At 48.2% G+C, this 21,282-nt stretch overlaps 1 protein-coding gene across 1 annotated transcript; it reads right to left on the bottom strand.

The window, feature by feature from the left end:
- Positions 1–67: 67 nt before the first annotated feature.
- CDK2AP1 (cyclin dependent kinase 2 associated protein 1) lies at positions 68–10,249 on the bottom strand. Its single transcript, XM_063087196.1, has 4 exons — positions 10,124–10,249; positions 5,711–5,808; positions 3,912–4,038; positions 68–848 (listed from the first exon to the last, which is right to left on the bottom strand). Exons 1-4 carry the CDS (start codon positions 10,176–10,178, stop codon positions 781–783), a joined length of 348 nt encoding a protein of 115 aa, XP_062943266.1. The 5' UTR covers positions 10,179–10,249; the 3' UTR covers positions 68–780.
- Positions 10,250–21,282: the final 11,033 nt, after the last annotated feature.

The raw sequence follows: 21,282 nt of genomic DNA, 5'->3' as shown, positions 1-21,282 counted from the left end.
CCTCTGCTTGAGAGGCTATTTTAAAACACCACATAAGAATTCAAGGAACCCACATCTCAATACAAACTGTTAATGAAAATAAGCTTTATTACATCAAGTAATAAATACATACAAAGATGCAAACGGTTTTAATCATTTTCTTCCAGATGTTTTGATCAACTATAGTAAACACAGAACTAAAATCTACATACAGTCTTAGTATGAAAACTTTTGGGGGCCTTATTAGGTTTGGTAGGTTGCTCTTTCTTCTGTATTTATAACTTGTGCATTTTTAAAATTGACTTCAAAGCACTAATAGTCATGCAAATGCTTAAGCAAAAAAGAAATTACATTAAGCAGAATTTACACTGTATGGCAAACAGGACCTATAGCGTGCTGTCAGTATGCATTATAAACAAAATCCTTGGAGTTGTATTAGCTTATGAAATGGAACAAAGAACAATATGGGAAACATATTCAAAAGAGAAAATTAAAGGGAAACACGGATATCTTGGAGGCAAACTACAGTTTGCTGTAAGATAACTTTTCGTGCATCTTTTAAATCAATGCTTAAAAAACAAAAAAACCTGGGTAGTTCCTAACTACTTAAAATGCAAATCCTAATTAACTGCAAAATCTTTTCTCAAACTTTGAGACTGTAGGTTCGGAGCCTAGTGAACCATGGAAGGAAAAACCAAACTGTTACCATTTTGAAAACAAGAGTTTGATCTGAACAGGGGAGATGAACTGTAACTTCTCATCTTGTAAAAAGATGGAAAACCTTCGAAGCTAACAAGGTGGCTAGGATCTGGCATTCCGTTCTGTTTCAGCCAAGCACTCCCGAACCAGTCCCCTGGCATGAATGATGCCTGAAAGAGAACCAGAGGCAGGGGATAATCCCATTGATGGCCATAGTACCCGGCCAGCAGTGCCCATTCTGTACGAGGAAGAGGACCCATCCTTTTACAACCCGGCTATCAAACCCTCAGACTGGAAGGGAACTCGGGACCTATGTCCAATCAACCCAAACACGTGAACAGCTTTAAGGGGCACTAACAAATCCCATCCCACCTCTCAAGGCCCTTCTCTCCTAGTTAAAACTCATCATGTCTCCCTCAAAATTTCTTCTTGTGCCCAAGGTGGCACCAGCAAGCTATCCTTTCGTGACATCCATTGGATGATGGGGAAAAATGTGTCTTTACCCAAGTTCAAGTTTCAACCATTGTGGAGATTTTTCTCTGGCTTCTTCATATTCTAAATTCTAGAAAGGGCTTGACCAGTGTCAAGTAGACAAAATAATACTTCCAGCCTGCAGATGCCAGGGTACAAGAGGACTACTGTTCACAAATGATCAACTCTTGGTCCACTGTGACAACCCTGTCCCTAGGATACTTCAGCCACCTTCTGCCTTATGAACTTCCCCCCATCTTTTATCTCTATGGTTTGGTGGTTACTTTGTGGGGGAGCAGGGGGCTGGTTGGTATGAGGATCTGAACCTGTGACCTTAGCGTTACAAGCTGTGCTCTAACCAACTGAGCTAACCGGCCAGCCTCTTTTTCTTTTTGCCTTTAGTGAACTTCATGAAATATTGATCTCACTTTAAGAGACACCAAGGATTCCATTCCTTCTAATACATGACTCCCAGAGGGCATTATAAATGACATCCCCAAATCACGAGCAGCTAAAACTTAGGAGCCCATACCTCACAAATCTTATAATCTATCACAGAGCTTTGGAAAACTTTGTAAGGACCAGACAGCAAATATTTTAGGCTTTTCAGGCCACCCAGTCTCTGTCACACCTACTCAGCCATTCTGTCATGAAAGCAGCCGCAGACGATATGTAGACAATGGCTATGGCCATGTTCCAATAAGCCTTTATTTATGAACACTGAAGTTTTTGTTTGTTTGTTTGTAAAGATGACTGGTAAGGAGGGCCAGCCCGTGGCTCACTCAGGAGAGTGTGGTGCTGATAACACCAAGGCCGCAGGTTCGGATCATATATAGGGATGGCTGGTTGGCTCACTGGCTGAGCGTGGTGTTGACAACACCAAGTCAAGGGTTAAGATCTCCTTACCGGTCATCTTTATTAAAAAAAAAAAAGATGACCGGTAAGGGGATCTTAACCCTTGACCTGGTGTTGTCAGCACCACGCTCTCCCAAGTGAGCTAACCAGCCATCCCTATACAGGATCTGAACCCGTGGCCTTGGTGTTATCAGCACCACACTCTCCCGAGTGAGCCATGGGTCAACCCCGTGAAGTTTCAATATCACATAATTTTCACATGTCCTCAAATCATGTTTTTTTTAACCATTAAAAACTGTAAAAACCAGGCTGTCCAGTTATTTCAGTTGGTAAGAGCACAGTGTAACACTAAGTAAGGTCAAGGCTTCAGATCCCTAATACTGGCCAGCTGCCAAAAAAAAAACAAAGGTAAAAACCATTCTTGGCTCATGGGCTGTAGTCTGCCAACCTATGAACAACGCTCCCAACTCCCGCACTCCCTCTATTCCCTCTATTACCCTTTTTCACCCTGCCATGACATCAGCTTGGTGAGGATGGACTTGGCTGTTGGCCAGAGGATGGCACTAGGTCTTCCTCATTACTATGGGACCAGCAGCTCACCCAGGATGTGTCCTGTAGTGGTCACCATCCAGGATGTGCCCTCAAGTGGTCACTTGGCATATCCATGTGTTGACGTGAACAACTGGCTTTTTTGAGTGAGTGCAAATCACCTGTTAGACTTTGAGGTCCAGTATCTTCCCAGGAATTTCTATTTGGGTAACCAACCCTCCAGTTACCAGAACTGGTTTGCTTCCTTTGACTTGCAAACAGCAGCCCTGGGGGCAGAGCGATGCCCACCTGACTCCCTGGGTTAGATCAGGGGTGGGGTCCATGTCCCTTTCCTAGGCCCTCTTCAGAAACAGCCTCTCACTCTGCGAGTCTCCCCTTTGTCTAAGCCTGTCCCTGGTTGTACCCAATTTAGCTGTGCAATTTGTCTATTCCTTAACCAAGATTTCAGGAACACTAACCAAGTCCCTGCTCTTGGTAGCAGCCTGTTCTCAGCTGGCCCTAGCTACCACTGGGGAGCCATGACCCCAAAAGCAGCCTCCCCATTTATGCCATAGATTTATAACCAAAGAATGTTCCTCTCCCCTTTTTCTCCAAGTTTGCTTCTCTAAACTTTTGAGAATTCCGAAATCCCTCCTGATCACATGGGCCACGGCTCCTCTGAACTGCCACCTTCTAAAATAGAAATCCTCTTCTCCTTCCATTCACTTTTACTTCAGGAGGCAGCAACCTCCTGAAATCAGCTGGTCAGTCACACCTTGATGTGACTCCCTTGTTCTCTGTGATATCATCTTCCCATCGTCCACCCTCTTCAACCATTCAAGAACTTCAGAGTGCTCTAACCCTCCCTCCCCAGACCCTAGGACAGACTCACACACTTCCTCAGGCCCCTGCAGATACCCATAAACTTGAACCCTAGGCCACTGCCACAGTCACGGCCCCACTCAGAGGACGGAGCCTGCCATATGTGGATTCCCACTGTTCCTTAGGACCAGTGTCAGCCAACAGGAACAAGCAAGAGACATGGCTTCAGGATCTGAGGTCTAAAAAGATTCCCTTGAAAGCCAGCAGACCCTCTCTAGCAGCACACAAATGAGGAGGTCTCACTGGCTGGGGCCACCCTTCTTAGAAACACCATCCAAAGACAACTGGCCTCCACGTCCCTTTCCCCACCAAATCCCCCTGGCCCCCCAGGTGCTTCCACATCAGACAGAGATTCTGCAGCAAATGAGCCCCAGTGGGTCAGAGCACCCCTCCCTAGCCCATCCTCCAACATATTCCCCAGAAAATCTCTCAGAACAGTTAATGGGCCAGCGCTGCAGGGGTCACCTGGCAGGGGAGTCCCAGGGCCCAGGTCTCACCCCGTTTTAGTCTCTCCATGGCGCTCTTACTCCCCGCATAGGTGGGTCTGATCTCCTTCCCCAACTCCTCGATGATAGCCAGCAGCTCTGCATATTTGCTTTGAGGCACCTGGCTGCTCCCAGTTCCCTAGAATCAGAAAGAAATGGGTTCAGGTGGACTGAAACCTAACCAGTGCCAAGGTCAGGACCCCAACCACACCAGGGAGTGAAGAGGCCCCTAGCTCATGGCAGGTGGGGGAGTGACTCCCCGAGCTTGGACTCCCAGGGCTGCCGGCTCTGCTGGGACACAGCACAGGGACAGCTGGCGGACAACTACACATTGTGAGGCTGGTTCTCACTCTCCACCTAGCAGTCTCCAGAAAGCTCGTTTATCACCTCAAACAAAAAAAGACTGGCTTGTCCCGATAAAAGAGTTCACAGAGAACTTCCTAGGACCAGGATGGATGAGAAAGCAAATCCCAGGGCTGAGTGCCCAGAGCCAGTGGAGAGCTGGAGGCCAAATGTGGTGTCAGCAGGACCACGACAATCGCTAGAGACCCCCAGACGGAGACAGAATGTGTGCAATTCACCCTGTCCTCCCCACCAGCAGGTTCTACTCCACAGAAAACCTTTTTCCTCCAACCACCCCTGCCAGCCCCCAGGCAAGCACCCAGGTCAGCGAGGCCGGGTTCCCTGTGCACCCATGGGCCGAGGCCACTGCCTCCTGCTCCTCATCCTTCTCCTTGCACAGCTGCATCAGGGCGGCCAGCTCCCTCTGCAAGGCCCTCGCCTGCTCCTCCTTCCTCCTCTGCCGCCTCTGTCTCCTGGCCTCGAGGCCTGGCCTGTCTCTGTCTGGCTGCTCAGCCTCATCATGCTGGGGCCTGGCCTCACGGTCCCCGCTCTGCTGCATGGCCAGGGTGCAGTGCTTCAGCCCGTCCTCCCGCCACCACTGCTTCTTCCGTCGGTCCCGCTCCTGGGCCCAGGCCTGGGGACAGGACGGCCTAGCAGGGTATGGCCAGGCAGCCAGTGCTCAGTGGGGCAGCCACCTGGGCCGAGGAACGCCTCCATGGCAACTATGGAACACTGGCATGGGGTCTAGCCCAGGAAGAGAATCTTCCAGATGGTGACCCTAGCACAGAGGGCTGGAGCCCGGCGGAGCCCTCCCCAGGGGCCATGTGCCCTTGTAGATTCAGGGTGGCTTACTCCATGACTGCTTTCGCCAGCCAGTGAGGTTGGCACTAGGATCATCCCCACTGGGGTGATGGGGAAACTGAGTCTTGGGAGGCTGCCACGTGGGGGCGGGCACAGTCTCATAAGTGGTGCAAGCAGGTGTGAACCACGCTGCCTTGCTCAGGGGCCTCTCTCAGGGGCCACGCTCATATCCAGCAGCTCTCAGTGACACGCACCTTGACCCCATGAAGAGCCATTGGGAACAGGGCCCTCTCCTCTGTCTGAGCTTAGAGATCCAGAGTCAAGCTCGGGCCTTCCTTACCCAGGAAACAGGAGCAAGGAGAGCCACCGGGGAGCCACATGGGCGGTGGCCTCTGCAGGAACTGCAGTGCTTGGGGCTGCTGGCCCCTCCTTGTGCCATCCCTTCCCCCACCACCTGGTGAGTCCCCAGGAAACTGTCCTCGTGGACCCTCCATGCTGATACTTCATCTGAATGTGAGCCGAGCAGGGTCTCAGGGTGGGAAAGGACTGTTCTGTTCCGTCCTTCTTGCTCCTTCATCCCCTTCCCTGAAGGTGGACAGCAGGCCTGGCCCTCAGTGCCCAGGCCACCCCAGGGCCCTCCCGCCATGCCCCACCCCCCACTGCCATACCTGGGTGTAGCCAAGAGAAGGTGGCCCGTAGTCACTCAGCAGCTGGCGGTACTGTGAGGATGTCGCCATACTGGTAGAAGGTGAGTGCACGCTCCCAGCTACAGGGAGGAGAGAAGTGTTAGGAATCACGTGGCCTTGACTGGTGGTATCCAAGGTGGGGACTCTGGGTCCTGCAGCACCCCTCTGCCTGAGACCCATGCCACCAACTGTGGTCTTCTGTCTTTGCAGGATAAAAACCCTGCTCCTGACCTCTAGTTTGACTGGCCATGGCCCTGACACCAGCTTAGAAGACCATAGTAAATAAACAGCTAAAAGGCAAGCAGATGGACCAACAACCACAGCAGACGGACCATCAACACAGAACTCTCTCCCATCCCTGCAGCGCCTCCGCAGGACGGACAGTACCAAAGGTAAAATTTCCTGCTGCTCGCTGCCTAATCCTTGCCATCTTCTCTCCTTGGGTCTTGCTCCCCAGGGTTGATAACCTAGAGCCACCTCAGTGCCACAGAGCCCACCTGCTGCTGAGGCTGGTCCCCACTGGGCTAAGATTTATTATGTACAGAAGCCTTTTTGCGCCTATGCACCCAAATCTCTGCAGGACCATGTGGTGAGGACAGGAGAAGGTCCTAGAGCATTGGAGACTCAACCCCAGCCAGACACAGGTGCACTGGACACAAAATCAGGAATCTGGAGAAGGTCACAGCCTCCCTGTGTGCCCTCAGACAAGCTCCTCAACCTCTCTGAGTCTCCGTCACCCCGCAAAGAGGTGACAAGACTCTTGACAGTCTATGCCCCCAGGGATAAGGTCCCACATATGGAATGTACCACTCTTGCATCCGGAGACACTGTCAGGGCCAGAGCCCAGCTCAAAATGTGACTCCTGCATGAGGGGTGGGGGGTCCATGGCTGGGAGCATGCAGACCCATAATGGTGTCCGAGTGGCCATTAGTGGGTAAAGGATGTCCTGCAGAATTACAAACAGTGGTAACCATGGAGAAGCTACCTAGTCCTCCTCGGCAGCTGCCCGCCTGCCACCCCCAGAGCCAAATGGTCTCTCTCTCACGCACACAGCAGGTTCTGCAGACTTGGCCCCAGGGATGGACAGCTGGTGCCAGGCTGGCCAGACCAACCAGCTGCTCGCTTGGTGTGGGCGAGGGGAGGGGCAGGGAGGAAGTTAGTTCAGGAGCGCAGACCGAGGGGGCTGCGAGGGGCCTGCAAGAGACCATGGAGAACACTGGATCCAAGCCCCTTGCTGTGGAGACACAGATGGGGGAGGGGGGCACATAGCCCAGAAAGGCTAGCACAGGAAGCTAGCCACCCCAATGCTGTCCCTCTGTCCAAGAGCTGGGGACAGTACCCAGATGTCTCAGACCTACCCTGAATTCCCCACAGGGGCCCAGGTTTATGCTTGACTTTGAGCTGCACACTCAGGGAACGTGCATTTGGATCTTGAACTGGGCAGAGCACTGTGCCATCCTGAGCCTCAGTTTCCTCGCCTCTCAAGTGGTGATGATGCTACAGGAACACTGCTGCTCAGGATGAGGATGCACTACAAGCCTGCCCATTACCTTGGTCCATGGCAGCCCCAGCTGTGAGGAGGCCAGGGCTCAGGGACAGGACAGGGTGGGCACACCCCCAGGTCCCTCACCACATCAGCCAAACCCCAACTTCCTGAGCTGCTGATGTAGCAGTGAGTGTGGTCTGGGTAGTGCAGGCTTCAAAGTCCCGGCCCTGGGTTCCAATCCTGACTATTAGGGGACTAAATGCCTGGCGAGGCACAGCACTACTGGCATCCGGAAGATTCCTGCGCACTGGCAGGGTGAGGGCCACTTCCCAGCATCCTCTGCACCCCCGCCTGCCCCCTTTCCCTGTGGACCCTTTCCCCTGTTCCTCACCCCCCTGTTCTGTCTTCTCTCCTGGGCTAGGAGCCAGTGCCAGCTGTGCCAATCCTGGCTGTGTGACCTTAGACAAGGCCCTTCCTCTCTGGGCCTCAGTTTCTCCATCTGTTTGAGGCAACACTTCCCAACAGAAGGTCTGAAAGCTCTAGATCCTACTGTTTGATGACACTGGGGTTAGGTTTTGGGGGCAGCAAAGGGAGAAGGAAGAGGTGTGAGAAATCATCCCATTTTGGTTGAGGGGAAGTCAAGCCATAGCTCAGAGCTTGACTTTCCAGTCACCTGGATAAAGAGGCAGGTGACCCTGAGACTATGCCAAGGCCGATCTCTTATTTGGGAAGGGAGGGGGTGTCTGGACCTGGGGGGAGTTGGAAGAAGGGCCCTGAGTTCCACTCCTGCCCACTCCTTCCTGCAGACACAGGGACCGGCTGAGGGAGGCCACAGAGAGAACCAGACTCCACGTCAGCACAGGCCGTCTCCGGAGCATCGCAGACAATGAGCGCAGTGTGCAGGGAGCCGGGAGGGGTGGGCAGAGGCCAGGAAGCTCCTGGGGCCAGGCGTAGCTCCCCGCCCCCACGCCAGACAAAGAGCGGCCTGGGCCTGGGGAGCTGGCGGCCTTCCCGCCACTTGGGGCGCCTGGGGGGGCTCTCCGGCGGGGGGAGGCGGGGGCTTTGTCTAACTCCGCCACTGCCACCACCGGCCAGGCCGCAGCTTGGCAACCCCGTGAACAGGAGGCAGGGCTGGAGGGCGTGAGGGATGATGACAAGGAAGCTGGAGGAGCAGAAGAGGAGAGTCCATCTTGGATGCAAATGGCAGGAGGAGAGCAGGGCTTTCTGCAAGGGGTCCATGGGGAGGTGGCAGGGCTCCCCACCAAAATCCCAGAGATGGGGACCTCAGGACGCCACCTGGAATTGCTCATAGGAGAAAGAAAAAAACCTGCATACAGGTGCTAGCCAGCCCATAGCAGGGCTTCAGGGGTCCCAGTGGGTGCCCCTGTCACTGTGACCCCAAACCCAAAGGTCTCAGTTTAGGACCCCTGCTCCACTACACCAGGGCAGGCTTGAGATCTCCAGCCTTGTCGGGGCTGGCAGGGCGACCCTCGGCCCTTCCCACCCCAGACACAGATGAAGCAGGCTGCGAGAAATCCTACCTGGCAACAAAGCCTGGCTTTGTAAGGTGTGCAGAGGAGGTGAGAACGTTCGAGGAGAAAATAGTGGCTGTTTGCTCTTTGGGGCTCAGAGCCCACTTTGAGCAATTCAACTCTCCCTCCCAACGCTCCCTGATTCTTAACCCTTTCCAATCCCCAGATCTCAGTACCCAAGAAGTTTAAGAAAATCTCGCTTTTAAAGGTCCCTAACCGGATTTTTGGAGTTATGGAGTCAATGTTTGGAAGCAAGGCCCAAAACTTGAGGCGAACCGTCAGCGTGGCATTTTTGACCAGCAGGGCCAGTCCCCTCCCCGCTCAAGGCCTTTACCCTCTCCCCCCATTCGCTTCACTTTTTGGGAACTCTTGTTTCCAACCAAATGTCTACTTAAGGGGGACGCTGGTGAGGACACAAAGGTGGATATCTGCAATCTCACAATTTTACGCCCCCTCCCCACGGCTCCCCCGGTCCCTGAGGCGAGTCCCTGAGGATAGCCTAAAGCTGCCTGATAACTTCTGGAGTAGTTTCCTGGGAGCGCCCAGCTCCAACCGCAGGAAGGGAGAGGAGAGCCCCTCCGGCTTTTGCAGCAGGAGGCTTCCGAGGCCCAGACTTCGGGCTCCGAGATGGGGGGCCCGGGTGAACTGCCACCCCCCACCCACCGCCTGCAGACTCCCAGAAGCCCCGGTCTTCTCCAACTTCTTTCACTCCGCGCACGCCTGAAGGGAGACCCCGCGTGTCCGCCGCGGACCGCCGGTGCTCCCGCGCGCCAGGCCGAGGTCCCCTTGCCTACCGGGTCCCCTGCCCGCCGGCGACCCCATCCCCGCCCCGGCGGTCCCGCGCCCTCAGGGCCCGCCTCCGCTTGGCATCCCGCCGCCCGCTGCCCTGCCCGCGCGTGGCCCGGCCCTGCACACGCGCGCCCCCCAGCCCGGGCCTGTCCTCGCTCCCCAGGGCGGCCCGCGCCCCGCGCCCCGCTCCCGGCGCGGCCCGGGCCGCTCCCGACTCCCGCCGGCAGGGGCCCTCGCCGAGCCGCCCAAAAGCCGGAGGAAAAAGGAGCCGAGAGAAAGCCTCCCCCGCCCGCGCCCTCGCTCGCCGCGCTCCCCGCGATCCGCAGCCGTGTGGGGACCCCGGCCGCCCGCGCCCCCGGCCCCCGGCCCCGAGGCCCACCGAGGCGCGGGGCGCACACCCGAACTTTGGCGGCGCGGGCGCGGGAATCATGGCGGCGGCGGCCGCGCTGCCCCGAGCCGGGACCCGGTGCCCGCCGCCCCCGGCCGCCGCGGGTCCCCGGGAGCCCCGGGCCGGGGCCAGGCGCGCGGACCCCAACTTGGCGGCACTTGGGGCGCGGCGCGCGCGGCCCGCGGGGCGCGCTCACTCACCGGCGTTGAGGGCGGCGGCGGGCATGTGCGCGGTCAAGTTCGGTTTGTAAGACATCCCCCCGAGCGGCGGGCGCAGCCGGGCCAGGCCGCGAGGGCGGCGGCGGCAGCGGCGAGGCCGGGCGGCGGCGCGGCGGCCCCGGCGTCCCCGCGCCCGTCCGAGCGCCCGCCGAGCGCCCGCGCACTTTTTGTTGTTGACGGCTCGGGCCGCACCGGCAAATATGGCCGTCCCTCACCCTGACACCGCCGCAGTATATCACCCATACATCGGGCGGGCGCAGGGGCGGCCGCAAACTTTGAGCGGAGCCAGCGGGGCCGGCCGGGCCGGGAGGGGGCGGCCCGGCGTCAGGGGGCGGCTCCACCCGCGGCCGCGCCCCGCGCCTCCGGGTGCGCTCGGTGCCCGCAACTTGCCAAAGTTTGGGGGGGCGGGGGTCCCGGCGGCGCCCGAGGCCCGCGTCGGTCCCCCGCCGCCCCCTCGCTTGCGGCGCCTGGGGAATTTTTATTCGCTCGCTTGTTATTACAGTAGTGGGATAAATAGGTAGGATTTCAGAAGTACTTTTTTCTCCTTGACTGTGGGGGCAGGGATGGAAAATTACCTGGAGAAAATGGTGGCGAGTGGTGTTTTGAAGCACGTAGATCATTCCGGATGTCCAGGTCTGGCTATGTCCCAGCGTTAGAATAGCCAGTTCTTGACATTGATTTCAAATAAATTTCAGGTCTGTCTGTATTAAGTGGTTTTTTAAACGCTTTGGGGGCCTAACACTCCTTTGAGACTGACAAAAGCTGTAGGCCTCCTCCCCTGGAAAATTCACCCTTCGCATCCACTTAATTTTGCGTATTAATTTATTCAGGTATTTGAAGGGAGCGCCTACTATGTGCCAAGCAATACTCTAGACGCTGAGCATACAAGAATGCACTCAGCAAAGTTTCTTCTCCCCTGGAGTTTACATTGCAATTTTGACCCTCCTTCGACCCCACCCCCAGACGATCTTCGGATCTGACTGAAACGTAATCATCAGAGGTATTTTGGTTTAGATGAATAACCTTCCGAAGGTACTATTTTTGGGAGTTCTGCCTAAATAGTAATGCTTGTCAAAATACATAAGATACCCACCCTTTTCTGTTGTTTTTAATCACACAGTTTGCAGATTTTTAACATTAGTCATAGATCATCTCTGGATCTAGTGACAAAGTGTCAACCTCTCTGCCCAAGAAGGGATACACACCTAGGTCTTCCCTCCTTCCCCTTAGGACTGAAGATGCAGGCAACACCCCCTCCCCAGCTTAACTGGCACTCTTGTGATCAGCTTTAGGCTAGTTCTAGCGAAGGATGCTGAGTAAAATTTTATTTTATGAATAAGTTAATGTTACCCCTTCTCGCACTGTCTCCAGGGACACAGGACTCTAGAGTAGCACTGTTCAATAGAAATATAATGTGAGCCACATTTGTAATTTAAAAGTTTTTAGTAGTCACATTTTACAAAGTAAAAAGAAACTGGTGAGATTAATTTTATTTTTTTATTTTTTTATTTTATTTTATTTATTTATTTTTTTACTGGTCTGCTTTATTTTATTATTATTTTTTTAATTTTATTTTGTCGATATATATTGTGGCTGATTATTGCTCCCCATCACCAAAACCTCCCTCCCTTCTCCCTCCCCCCCTCCCCCCCAACACTGTCCTTTCTGTTTGCTTGTCGTATCAACTTCAAGTAATTGTGGTTGTTATATCTTCTTCCCCCCCCCGTTTGTGTGTGTGTGTGTGTGTGTGTGTGTGTGTGTATGAATTTATATATTAATTTTTAGCTCCCACCAATAAGTGAGAACATGTAGTATTTCTCTTTCTGTGCCTGACTTGTTTCACTTAATATAATTCTCTCAAGGTCCATCCATGTTGTTGCAAATGGCAGTATTTCATTCGTTTTTATAGCTGAGTAGTATTCCATTGTGTAGATGTACCACATTTTCCATATCCACTCGAGATTAATTTTAATATATTTTGTTTAACAATAGATTCAATGTATAATGAGTAAAAAGGAGTTATTAAGATACTTTACATTCCTTTTACTATCCTAAGTTTCGAAATCCAGTGGGTACTTCACACTTACAGCCTGTCTTAATTCAGACCAGCCACATTTCAAGCACTCAGTAGCCACAATAGCTAGTAATCACAACGTTGGAGAGTGCTGGGCTAGAAGCTGCAAGCAGAGGGCTCCTAATGCAGACACATCTGGGTACTAATTCTGGCTCCACCACCTATTAGCTGTTGGACTAGACGGACCTCCATTTCCTTGGGACAAGAATCTAGAACTCAGAGTTCAGTCCCTGCCCAGTCCCTTCTAGGAATGTTCTGAGCTATTCTACTTCCATGTTGTTATATTTTTACCAAAATGCCTATCTCCTTTAAGTCCTGATCATCATTGAAAAATGTTTCCTTTTAATCGAGATATAATTCACTTAGCATAAAATTCACACTTTTAAAGTACACAATTCAGTGATTTTTAGTATATTCACAGAATTGTGCAACCATCACTACTATGTAATTCCAGAACATTTGCATCACTCCACAAAGAAACTCCATACTCCACTTCTCCTACCTTTGGGCAAGCACAACTTATTTTCTGTCCCTATGGATTTGCTTATTCTGGACCCTGCATTTAAATACAAGGGTACTGGGCCGACCCTGTGGCACACTCGGGAGAGTGCGGCGCTGGGAGCGCGGCAGTGCTCCCGCCGCGGGTTCGGATCCTATATAGGGATGGCTGGTTCGCTCGCTGGCTGAGCGCGGTGCGGCCGGTCACAAAAAGACAAAAAAAATAAATAAATAAATAAATAAAATACAAGGGTACTTTTAAAAGTTCGTGTAGGGCCGGCCCCATGGCTCACTCAGGAGAGTGCAACACTGGTAGCACTGAGGCCACAGGTTCGGATCCTATATAGGGATGGCCTATATAGGGATGGATCCTATATAGTGATGCGGGCGACACCAAGCCAGGGGTTGTGATCCCCTTACCAGTCACATAAAAAATTTTTTTTTAAAAGTTCATGGAAAAATAAAATTAAAAGATAATATGAATCTTTCCATGAACTTTGTGAAATATCCTCATAGAATCATACAACATGTAGTCTTTTGAGTCTGGTCTCTTACAGTTAGGATAATGTGTTCAAGGTTCATCCATGTAGCATGTGTCGGTACTTCATCCCTTTTTATGGCTGAATAATATTCCATTGTATGGATACAAGAGTACTTCAGAAAGTTCATGGACCAATTTGTATTATCTTTTAATTCTATTTTTACACAAACTTTGTGAAGTACCCTCATATGCCATATTTTGTTTATCCATTCCTCTGTAGATGGACATCAGGGTCGTTTCCGCTTTTTGCCTATTATGAATAGTGCTGTTATGAACATTTGTGTACAAGCTTTTGTGTGAACATATGTTTTTAATTCTTCTGGGTATACACCCAAGAAGAATTGGTGGATCATATGGTAACTCTATGTTTAACTTTTTTTTTTTTTTTAAGATGACCAGTAAGGGGATCTTAACCCTTGACTTGGTGTTGTCAGCACCACGCTCAGCCAGTGAGCGAAACGGCCATCCGTATATGGGATCCGAACCCGGGGCCTTGGTGTTATCAGCACCGCACTCTCCCGAGTGAGCCACAGGCTGGTCCTATGTTTAACTTTTTGAGGAACCATCAAATTGCTTTTCATAGTGGCTGGCACCATTTTACATTCTCACCAGCAATGTTATACATTGCAGAAAAATGTTATTATTCTGTATGGTTCCAGTTTTTCCACATCATTGCCAATACTTGTTATTATCTGACTTTTTTATTTTAGGCACCCTAGTGCTTGTGAACTAGTATCTCCTCGTGGTTTTGTTTTTTTGGCAGCTGGCTGTACATGGATCGAACCCTGCACCTTAGTGTTATCAGCATCATGCTCTAACCAACTGAGCTAACCAGCCAGTCTCCTTGTAGTTTTGATTTGCATTTCCTTAGTAAGTGAAATGCAAAAATACATGTGATACCAAAAATACAAGCAAGCAACCAAAGGAAAAAATAGATAAATTGGACTTCATCAGAATTAAAAACTTTTGCATATTAAAGGACACTGTCATGAAAATGAAGAGACAATCCAGAAAACAGGAGAAAATATTTGTAAATCATGTATCTGATAAGGGTCTAGTATCCAGAATATATAAAGAACTCTTAAAGATGAACCTTGAACACATTACTGAACCTTAACAATATTTTGTAAAGTAAGATATTGAGCATCTTTTCATATTCTTACTGGCCATTTGTATACCTTCTTTGGGGAAACATCTGTTTTGATCTTTTGCTCATTTTTTAATGTCTTTTTATGGGATATTTGTCTTTTTTTTTTTTTTTTTTTTTGTCTCTTTATGTTGGATTGTAAGAGTTCTTTATATGTTCAGGATACTAGACCCTTATCAGGTATATGATTTACAAATATTTTCTCCCATTTTATGAGTTGTCTTCTCATTTTCTTGATAGTGTCCTTTAATATGCAAAAGTTTTTAATTCTGATGAAGTCCAATTTATCTATTTTTTCCTTTGGTTGCTTGTATTTTTGGTATCATATCCAGTCTGAAGTCATGAAGATTTTCACCTATGTTTTCCTCAAAGAGTTTTATTGTTCTGGTTATCACATTTAGGTCTTTGATCCGCTTTTAGTTATTTTTCTGTATGGTATGAGGTTGGTCAAAATTCATTCTTTGCCAGTGAGTTTCCAGTTGTCCCAGAACCATTTGTTGAAAAAATTATTCCTTTCTTCATTGAATTGTCTTGACAACCTTGCTGAAAATCAATTGATGATGAATGTGAGCATGTATCTCTGAACTCTTAATTCTGTTCCATTGTTCTAAACGTTTATCCTTACGCCAGTACCACACTGCCCTGATTTCTATAGCTTTGTAGTAAGTTTTGAAATTGGGCAGTGTGAGTCCTCCAACTTTATTCTTCTTTTTCAAGATTGTTTCAGTTATTCTAGGTTCTTTGCATTTCCATGTAAATATTAGGATTAGCTTGTCCATTTCTGCAAGAAAAGACAATTAGAATTCTGATAGTGCTTGTACTGAATCTGTATATCCATTTAGGGAGAATTGCTATATTTATTGCAATATTAACTCTTCCAGTCCATGAAAGCAGGAAGTCTTTCCATTTATTTTGGTCTTATTTAATTTCTTTAGAATCTTAACAACATTTAACCAAAATAGTAGTTTTCAGTATACAAGCAGTTTTCACTGTACAAGTCTTATACTTCTTTGGTCAAATTTATTCCTATTTCATTATTTTTGATGCTATTGTGAATGGAATTGTTTTCTTATTTTTATTTTTGGATTGTTTGTTGCTATGGTATAGAGATACAGCTTTTTGTATATTGATCTGACATCCTGCAACTTTCCTAAACTCACTTATTAGCTCTAATCGTGTGTGTGTGTGTGTGTGTGTGTGTGTGTGTGTGTGTATTCTTAAGGTCATCTGCAAATGCAGATAGTTAGATAGTTTTACTTCTTCCTTTTTTTTTTTTTTTTTTTTTTTCTTTAAAGATGACCGGTAAGGGGATCTTAGTTAGCCCTTGACTTTGTGTTGTCAGCACCAGGCTCATGGGAGTGAGCCACGGGCCGGCCCCTACTTCTTCCTTTCTAGATTGGATGTCTTTTGTTTCTCTTTCTTGCCTAACTGCCCTGACTAGAACCTCAATACAATGTTGAATAGAAGTGGCAAGAGTAGACATCCTTGTCTTGTTCCTGATCTGAGGGGAAAAGATTTGTTTTTCACTATTAAGTATGATGTTAGCTGTGGGATTTTCATAGATACCCTTTATCAAGTTCCCTTCTCTTCCTAGTTTGTTGGATGTTTTTTTATCATGAAAGGGTATTAGATGTTGTCAAATGTTTTTTCTCTATTAAGATCATGCATCTTTTCCCCTGTATTCAGTGTATTAGTCAGGGTTTTCCAGAAAGACAGAAGTACTAGGATATGTATATAGATATATGAGAGGGGATTTATTAGGGGAATTGGCTCACACAGTTGTGAAGGCTGAGGAGTGCCACAACAGGCTGTCTGCAAACTGGATGCCAGTAGTGTGGCTCAGTCCAAGTCCAGAAGCCTGAGAACCAGGGAAGCTGATGGTGTGACTTGCAGTCCAATGCTCAAGGCCTTAGAGCCCTCAGAGCCACTGGTGTAAGTCCTAGAACCCAAAGGCTGCAGAGTCTGGAGTTCTGATGTCTATAGACAGGAGAGAAGAGTGTATCCCAGCTCCAGTGGATAGAGACATACATTCTCCTTTCCTCTGTTTTTGTTCTCCTCGGGCCCTCAGCAGATTGGACAGTACCTGGTCATAGTGAGGGTGGATCTTCCCTACCTAGTCCACTCAGGCTCACATGCTAATTTTCTCTGGAAACACCCTCATAGACACACCCAAAAATAATGTTATCAGGTTTCTGTGTACTCCTTAATCTGGTTAAGTTGACATCTAAAATTAACCATTAAACTCAGTAATTTTTTTTTTTTCCAGCTGGCCAGTATAGGAACCAAACCCTTGACCTTGGTGTTATCAGCACCACATTCTAACCAACTGCGCTAAGCAGGCACCCCACACTTGGTATTAATATTTATTGAGAGTCTACCAAGTGTCAGACACTAGGGGCAGCTAGGAAAGACAGGAATATTGTCAAGAAGGCTGTGTTCCAGCCACAGCAGCTACATTTAGCTACCCTCTTCCCCCAACACACTGGAGCCATCACCTTACCCCACCCCACACTATTTTTTTTATTCTCTAAGCCAGACTGGGTTATGGCCCTGGAACATATTCATTCCCACATCTGAGCCTTTGGCACACCAACTTGCCCTTGTGCTCCGCTTGGCAAACTCCTGCTCATCTACCAAAGCCCAGCTCCAATATCCTCACTTCCGGAAAGCCTTTCCCAGCTGGCTGCCTCTCTATTAATGCTTGCTATTGTACTTAACCTGGTCTTTCTCCTTCATGAGCCTGAGCTTTTTTTTTTTTTTTTTTTTTTTTTTTTTAAAGATGACTGATAAGGGGATCTTAACCCTTGGCTTGGTGTTGTCAGCACCACGCTCACCCAGCGAGCCAACCGGCCATTCCTATATGGGATCCGAACCCGTGGCCTTGGCGTTATCAGCACTGCACTCTCCCGAGTGAGCCACAGGCTGGCCCATGAGCCTGAGCTTTTTATTTTCACTTTATCACTTACTTGTACATATTTCTGGGGTACAGTGTGTTGTTTTAATATGTGCATATACTGCACAATGATTCACTTACTGTAAATAGCATAATTTTGTACCCATTAGTCCACCATTTCTCCTCCCCCCCACTCCCCAAGGCTGAGCTTCTCAAAGGAAAAAACTGCATCCTTCAATGTCCTTGTTAGGCACATAGAACATTCCATGAATGGCCTCAACGTACTCCTAGAAATGGGACAAAGTGAGATGAGAGCTCGTCTGCACAAAGGACTCCAGCTCTTACCCTTCTTCCTGGTCATATCTCACTTTCCATAACAGATGTGTCAATCTCCTAGGGCTTCCATAACAAATTATCACTAACTTGGTGGCTTAAGACAACGAATTTTTTCTCTCTCAGTGCTGGAAGCCCGAAGTCTGAAATCCAGGTGTTGACAGGATGCTGCCTCTCAAAGCTTCCTCTGAAAGCTCTTACGGGAAGAATCCTTTGCCTCATCCAACTTCTGGTGGCTTCTGGTGTTCCTTGGCTTGTGATCACATCTTTCCAATCTCTGCCTTTGTCATCACACGGTCTTCTTCCCTGTATGTCTTTCCCCCTTCCTTCTAAGAACACTTGTCATTGGATTTAGGGCCCACCCTAACCCAGGATGATCTCATCTCATGATCCTCAAATTAATTACATCTACAGAGACCTTTTTTTCAAATAAGGTCACATTTATAAGATTTAGGTGGACATATTGGGGGGGCACCATTCAACCCACTGCCACAGGCTTCAAAAGATCAGGATTTTTTTCCTTCCTTGGCTCTCATGTCTGAGTTAAAACCCCCAAAAAGGGGAGGAAACATTCCCAGTGGTTCCACTGAAAAGCATCTATATGAAAAATCACTCAGGTAGGCACCTTTTAATAAGTAGGTTTAGAGTTTAATGGACATTTCACAGAGTGGCTTACAAGAGCAGGGAAGGCGAATGGAGAAAGAAGGGAGACCCCAGTAAAAGAGTGTGGCATGGAAGAACATCGAGAGACACAAGTTTTAGCTCTGGGTCTTCCATAAACCTTTCTTTTCGCCTCACTTGTTTGTCCTTCCTAGGCCTTAGTTTCATCTATAAGATTAGGGAGGTTTAACAGCATGGATATCTAAGGATTCTTTCAGGGTTTTTTTTTTTTGGCGGCTGGCCAGTACGAGGATCCAAATCTTTGACCATTGTGCTCTAACCAAATGAGCTACCCGGCCGGCCCAGTCTCTCAACTCTTAACATCCTAAGACAGACAGACAACACATGTGCCATTTTCTCTAATAAAAAACATCAGCCCAGAAAGGCATTTAAATTACTTTGGAACTATCTGGAACTATTCTCAGTGGCTTCACTAACAAGAGAGAACATTCTGGAGCAATCAGCTCCGATGTGGGGTGTACCTCCCACAGGTGACTTGTAGGAAAGAGAGGATATTAGAACTTCTATTTATATGGGATTTATAGTATACATATTAGCAGTCTATAACATATAGATAATAAGAAAATGTGGAGGTATGCTCTGAAAATAAATTTTTTTTAGTTTTTTTTTTTTTGTGGCAGCTGACCGGTACAGGGATCAAATCCTTGACCTTGGTGTTATCAACACCACATTGTAACCAACTGAACTAACTGGCTAGCCTGGAAATTTTTTTTTAATTGGAGTATGTGACAAAAAAAGTTTGGAGGCCATTGACCTGAAAAACTAGTTAAGAAGGCCACCAGACCCATCAGTTTGACAGCCTGACAAGCTGTGGGTGAAGTGTTATGATTAGCTATGACAGTTAGTGTAGTGACTCCAAAGTGGTTTATGTCCTCCAGACATAAAACCATACCTTATATCAATTTGGGTTTTAATCTACTGCTACTACTGGTCTACTCTCAAATGTACTAATTTAGGGGCCGAGCCCATGGCGCACTCGGGAGAGTGCAGCGCTTGGGAGCGATCCTACATAGGAATGGCCGGTGCACTCAGTGGCTGAGTACCGGTCACGAAAAAGACAAAAAAAAAAAAAAGAAAAGTACTAATTTACAGTTTTGTTTCTGCTATTACTCCTGTTTTTAGACCAGAAGCCAGCAAACTCTTTATGTAAAGGGTCAGAGAGCAAATATTTTGAGCTTTATGGGCCATGTAGTCTCTGTAACCACAGAACTCTGCTGTTGTAAGCTCTAAAGCAGCCAGAGACAATACATAAAAGAATGGGCTTGACTGTGTGCCCATAAAACTTTATTTATAGACACTGAAATTTGAATTTCATATAATTTTCACATTACAAAATATTCTTTTTATTTTGTCCGACCATTTATAAAAATATAAAAATCATTTTTAGCTTGCAAGGCCAATCAAAAACAGGTGGCACACTGGATTTGACCCGTGGACCATAATTTGCCAATCCCTGGTTTAGACCACAATCGTTTGTTTCATAAGCCTGATTCCCTATGGTTAGGAAAAAAAACCAACAACATGCAAACGTTTGAGGACATAATAAGCCTATTTTCACATCTATACCTCTGAACAAGACACACACACACAAATATATAAACTGTGGGAACAGAAAGCTAAACAGAAAGCCAGTATTAATGCAGGAATGAAAGCTTTGTACAATTTACTTAGATCTAGGACTAGAGATGAAAGGGGGATTTTAGGGGCCTGTTGTTGCTCCAATCAGTAGGAATTGTCACAAAACACTTTTTTTTTTGTTAGCTGGCTGGCACAGAGATCCAAACCCTTGGCCTAAAACACCTAACTTTTGACTGCAGGTTCATGCTGTTGAATTTCCTAATTTCCAACAATTAATAAATATTCTAGTTTGGATTTCTCCAGTAATTAAGGGCTCGCATATCTATCTTTGATTCCAGGTAAGATTAATTTTCACAAAGTTAGAACATTTTTTGTGATACTTTTAGAGGGTAGAAATTTACCCTCTAAAGTTCTCCAAGAAAGGATACTGAAGAAACTGACAAGGATGACTGCCTGGAGAGGGGAAAGGGGACAGGGGCAGTGGTAGGAGCGGGAAGAAAAACAATTCTCACTGTGTATTCTCATCTGCCTGTTGTCTTCTGTCATGTGCTAGTAGTACTTATTCAAGCAAACATCCAGCCAAAAAAGTAAAATTAAGTATTCCAGACTAATTTAGCATACAACTAACCATCTTACCTTTGCACGATGCTCAGTGGTAATTCTTAACTAAACAATGATTTGGAACCAGTAGCAAGGCACTTGCCTCTCCTAATCCAATAATGCACTTGACACCCAGAGTGGGCAGCTTTCAGAGGACGAAGCCAACTTGCCGAGAAGTGGACTCTAAAAATAAGCATTTTGCACATTTCTTTTAGCCTCTTCTTTCTCTCCATAAAGGCCTCCACAGATGGCTTCTTTACATCATACTCTCAAATGACTAGCTGATAAATATTCATACTTATGGAAATTGTACATACTCCAAGCCCCCTGCCAGTTAACACTTGTATTTTCTGTATCTCAGGGGTGGTGCCCTTTGTTCGTGGGACTTGTCCATAAAACACACAATTGTCGGTGCACGTGCACACACACATAGCCATAGACACCAGCTTTTGCCTCTTTATGATTAATTTGCCTAGGGCAGTAGTTCTCAACCAGAGATGATTTTTTGCCCCTCAGGGGACATTTGGCACCGTCTGGAGATATTTTAGATTGTTACAACTGGGGGAAGGAGTGTGTACTATTGGCATCTAGTGGGTAGAGGCCAGGGATGCTGCTAAACATCAGGACCCACCCCCACCCCAACACCACTACAGAGTGATCCAGCCCAAATGTCAATAGTGCCGAGGCCCAGGGCAACGCATGGTGAGGCTGAAACCAGACTGGGGAACAGATAAAACACAGAAGGGGAACGAGGTCAAAGCAAACGAACCGTAACAGGAGAATTCAATGAGGATGG

This window comes from Cynocephalus volans, chromosome 2, assembly GCF_027409185.1.
Source record: "Cynocephalus volans isolate mCynVol1 chromosome 2, mCynVol1.pri, whole genome shotgun sequence".
Classification (NCBI taxonomy): domain Eukaryota; kingdom Metazoa; phylum Chordata; class Mammalia; order Dermoptera; family Cynocephalidae; genus Cynocephalus; species Cynocephalus volans.
This window is presented reverse-complemented; position numbering and strand designations above follow the sequence as displayed.

Bases quoted from the DNA above. Each gene is read 5' to 3' on its own strand.
- CDK2AP1 (XM_063087196.1), bottom strand. From the start codon at position 10,178: ATGTCTTACAAACCGAACTTGACCGCGCACATGCCCGCCGCCGCCCTC. The intron at 4,039-5,710 runs GTATGGCAGTGG...TTCTGATTCTAG, and splicing joins CTTCTCTTGGCTACACCCAG to GGAACTGGGAGCAGCCAGGT. The intron at 849-3,911 runs GTGAGACCTGGG...GTTCTCTTTCAG, and splicing joins CATGGAGAGACTAAAACGGG to GCATCATTCATGCCAGGGGA.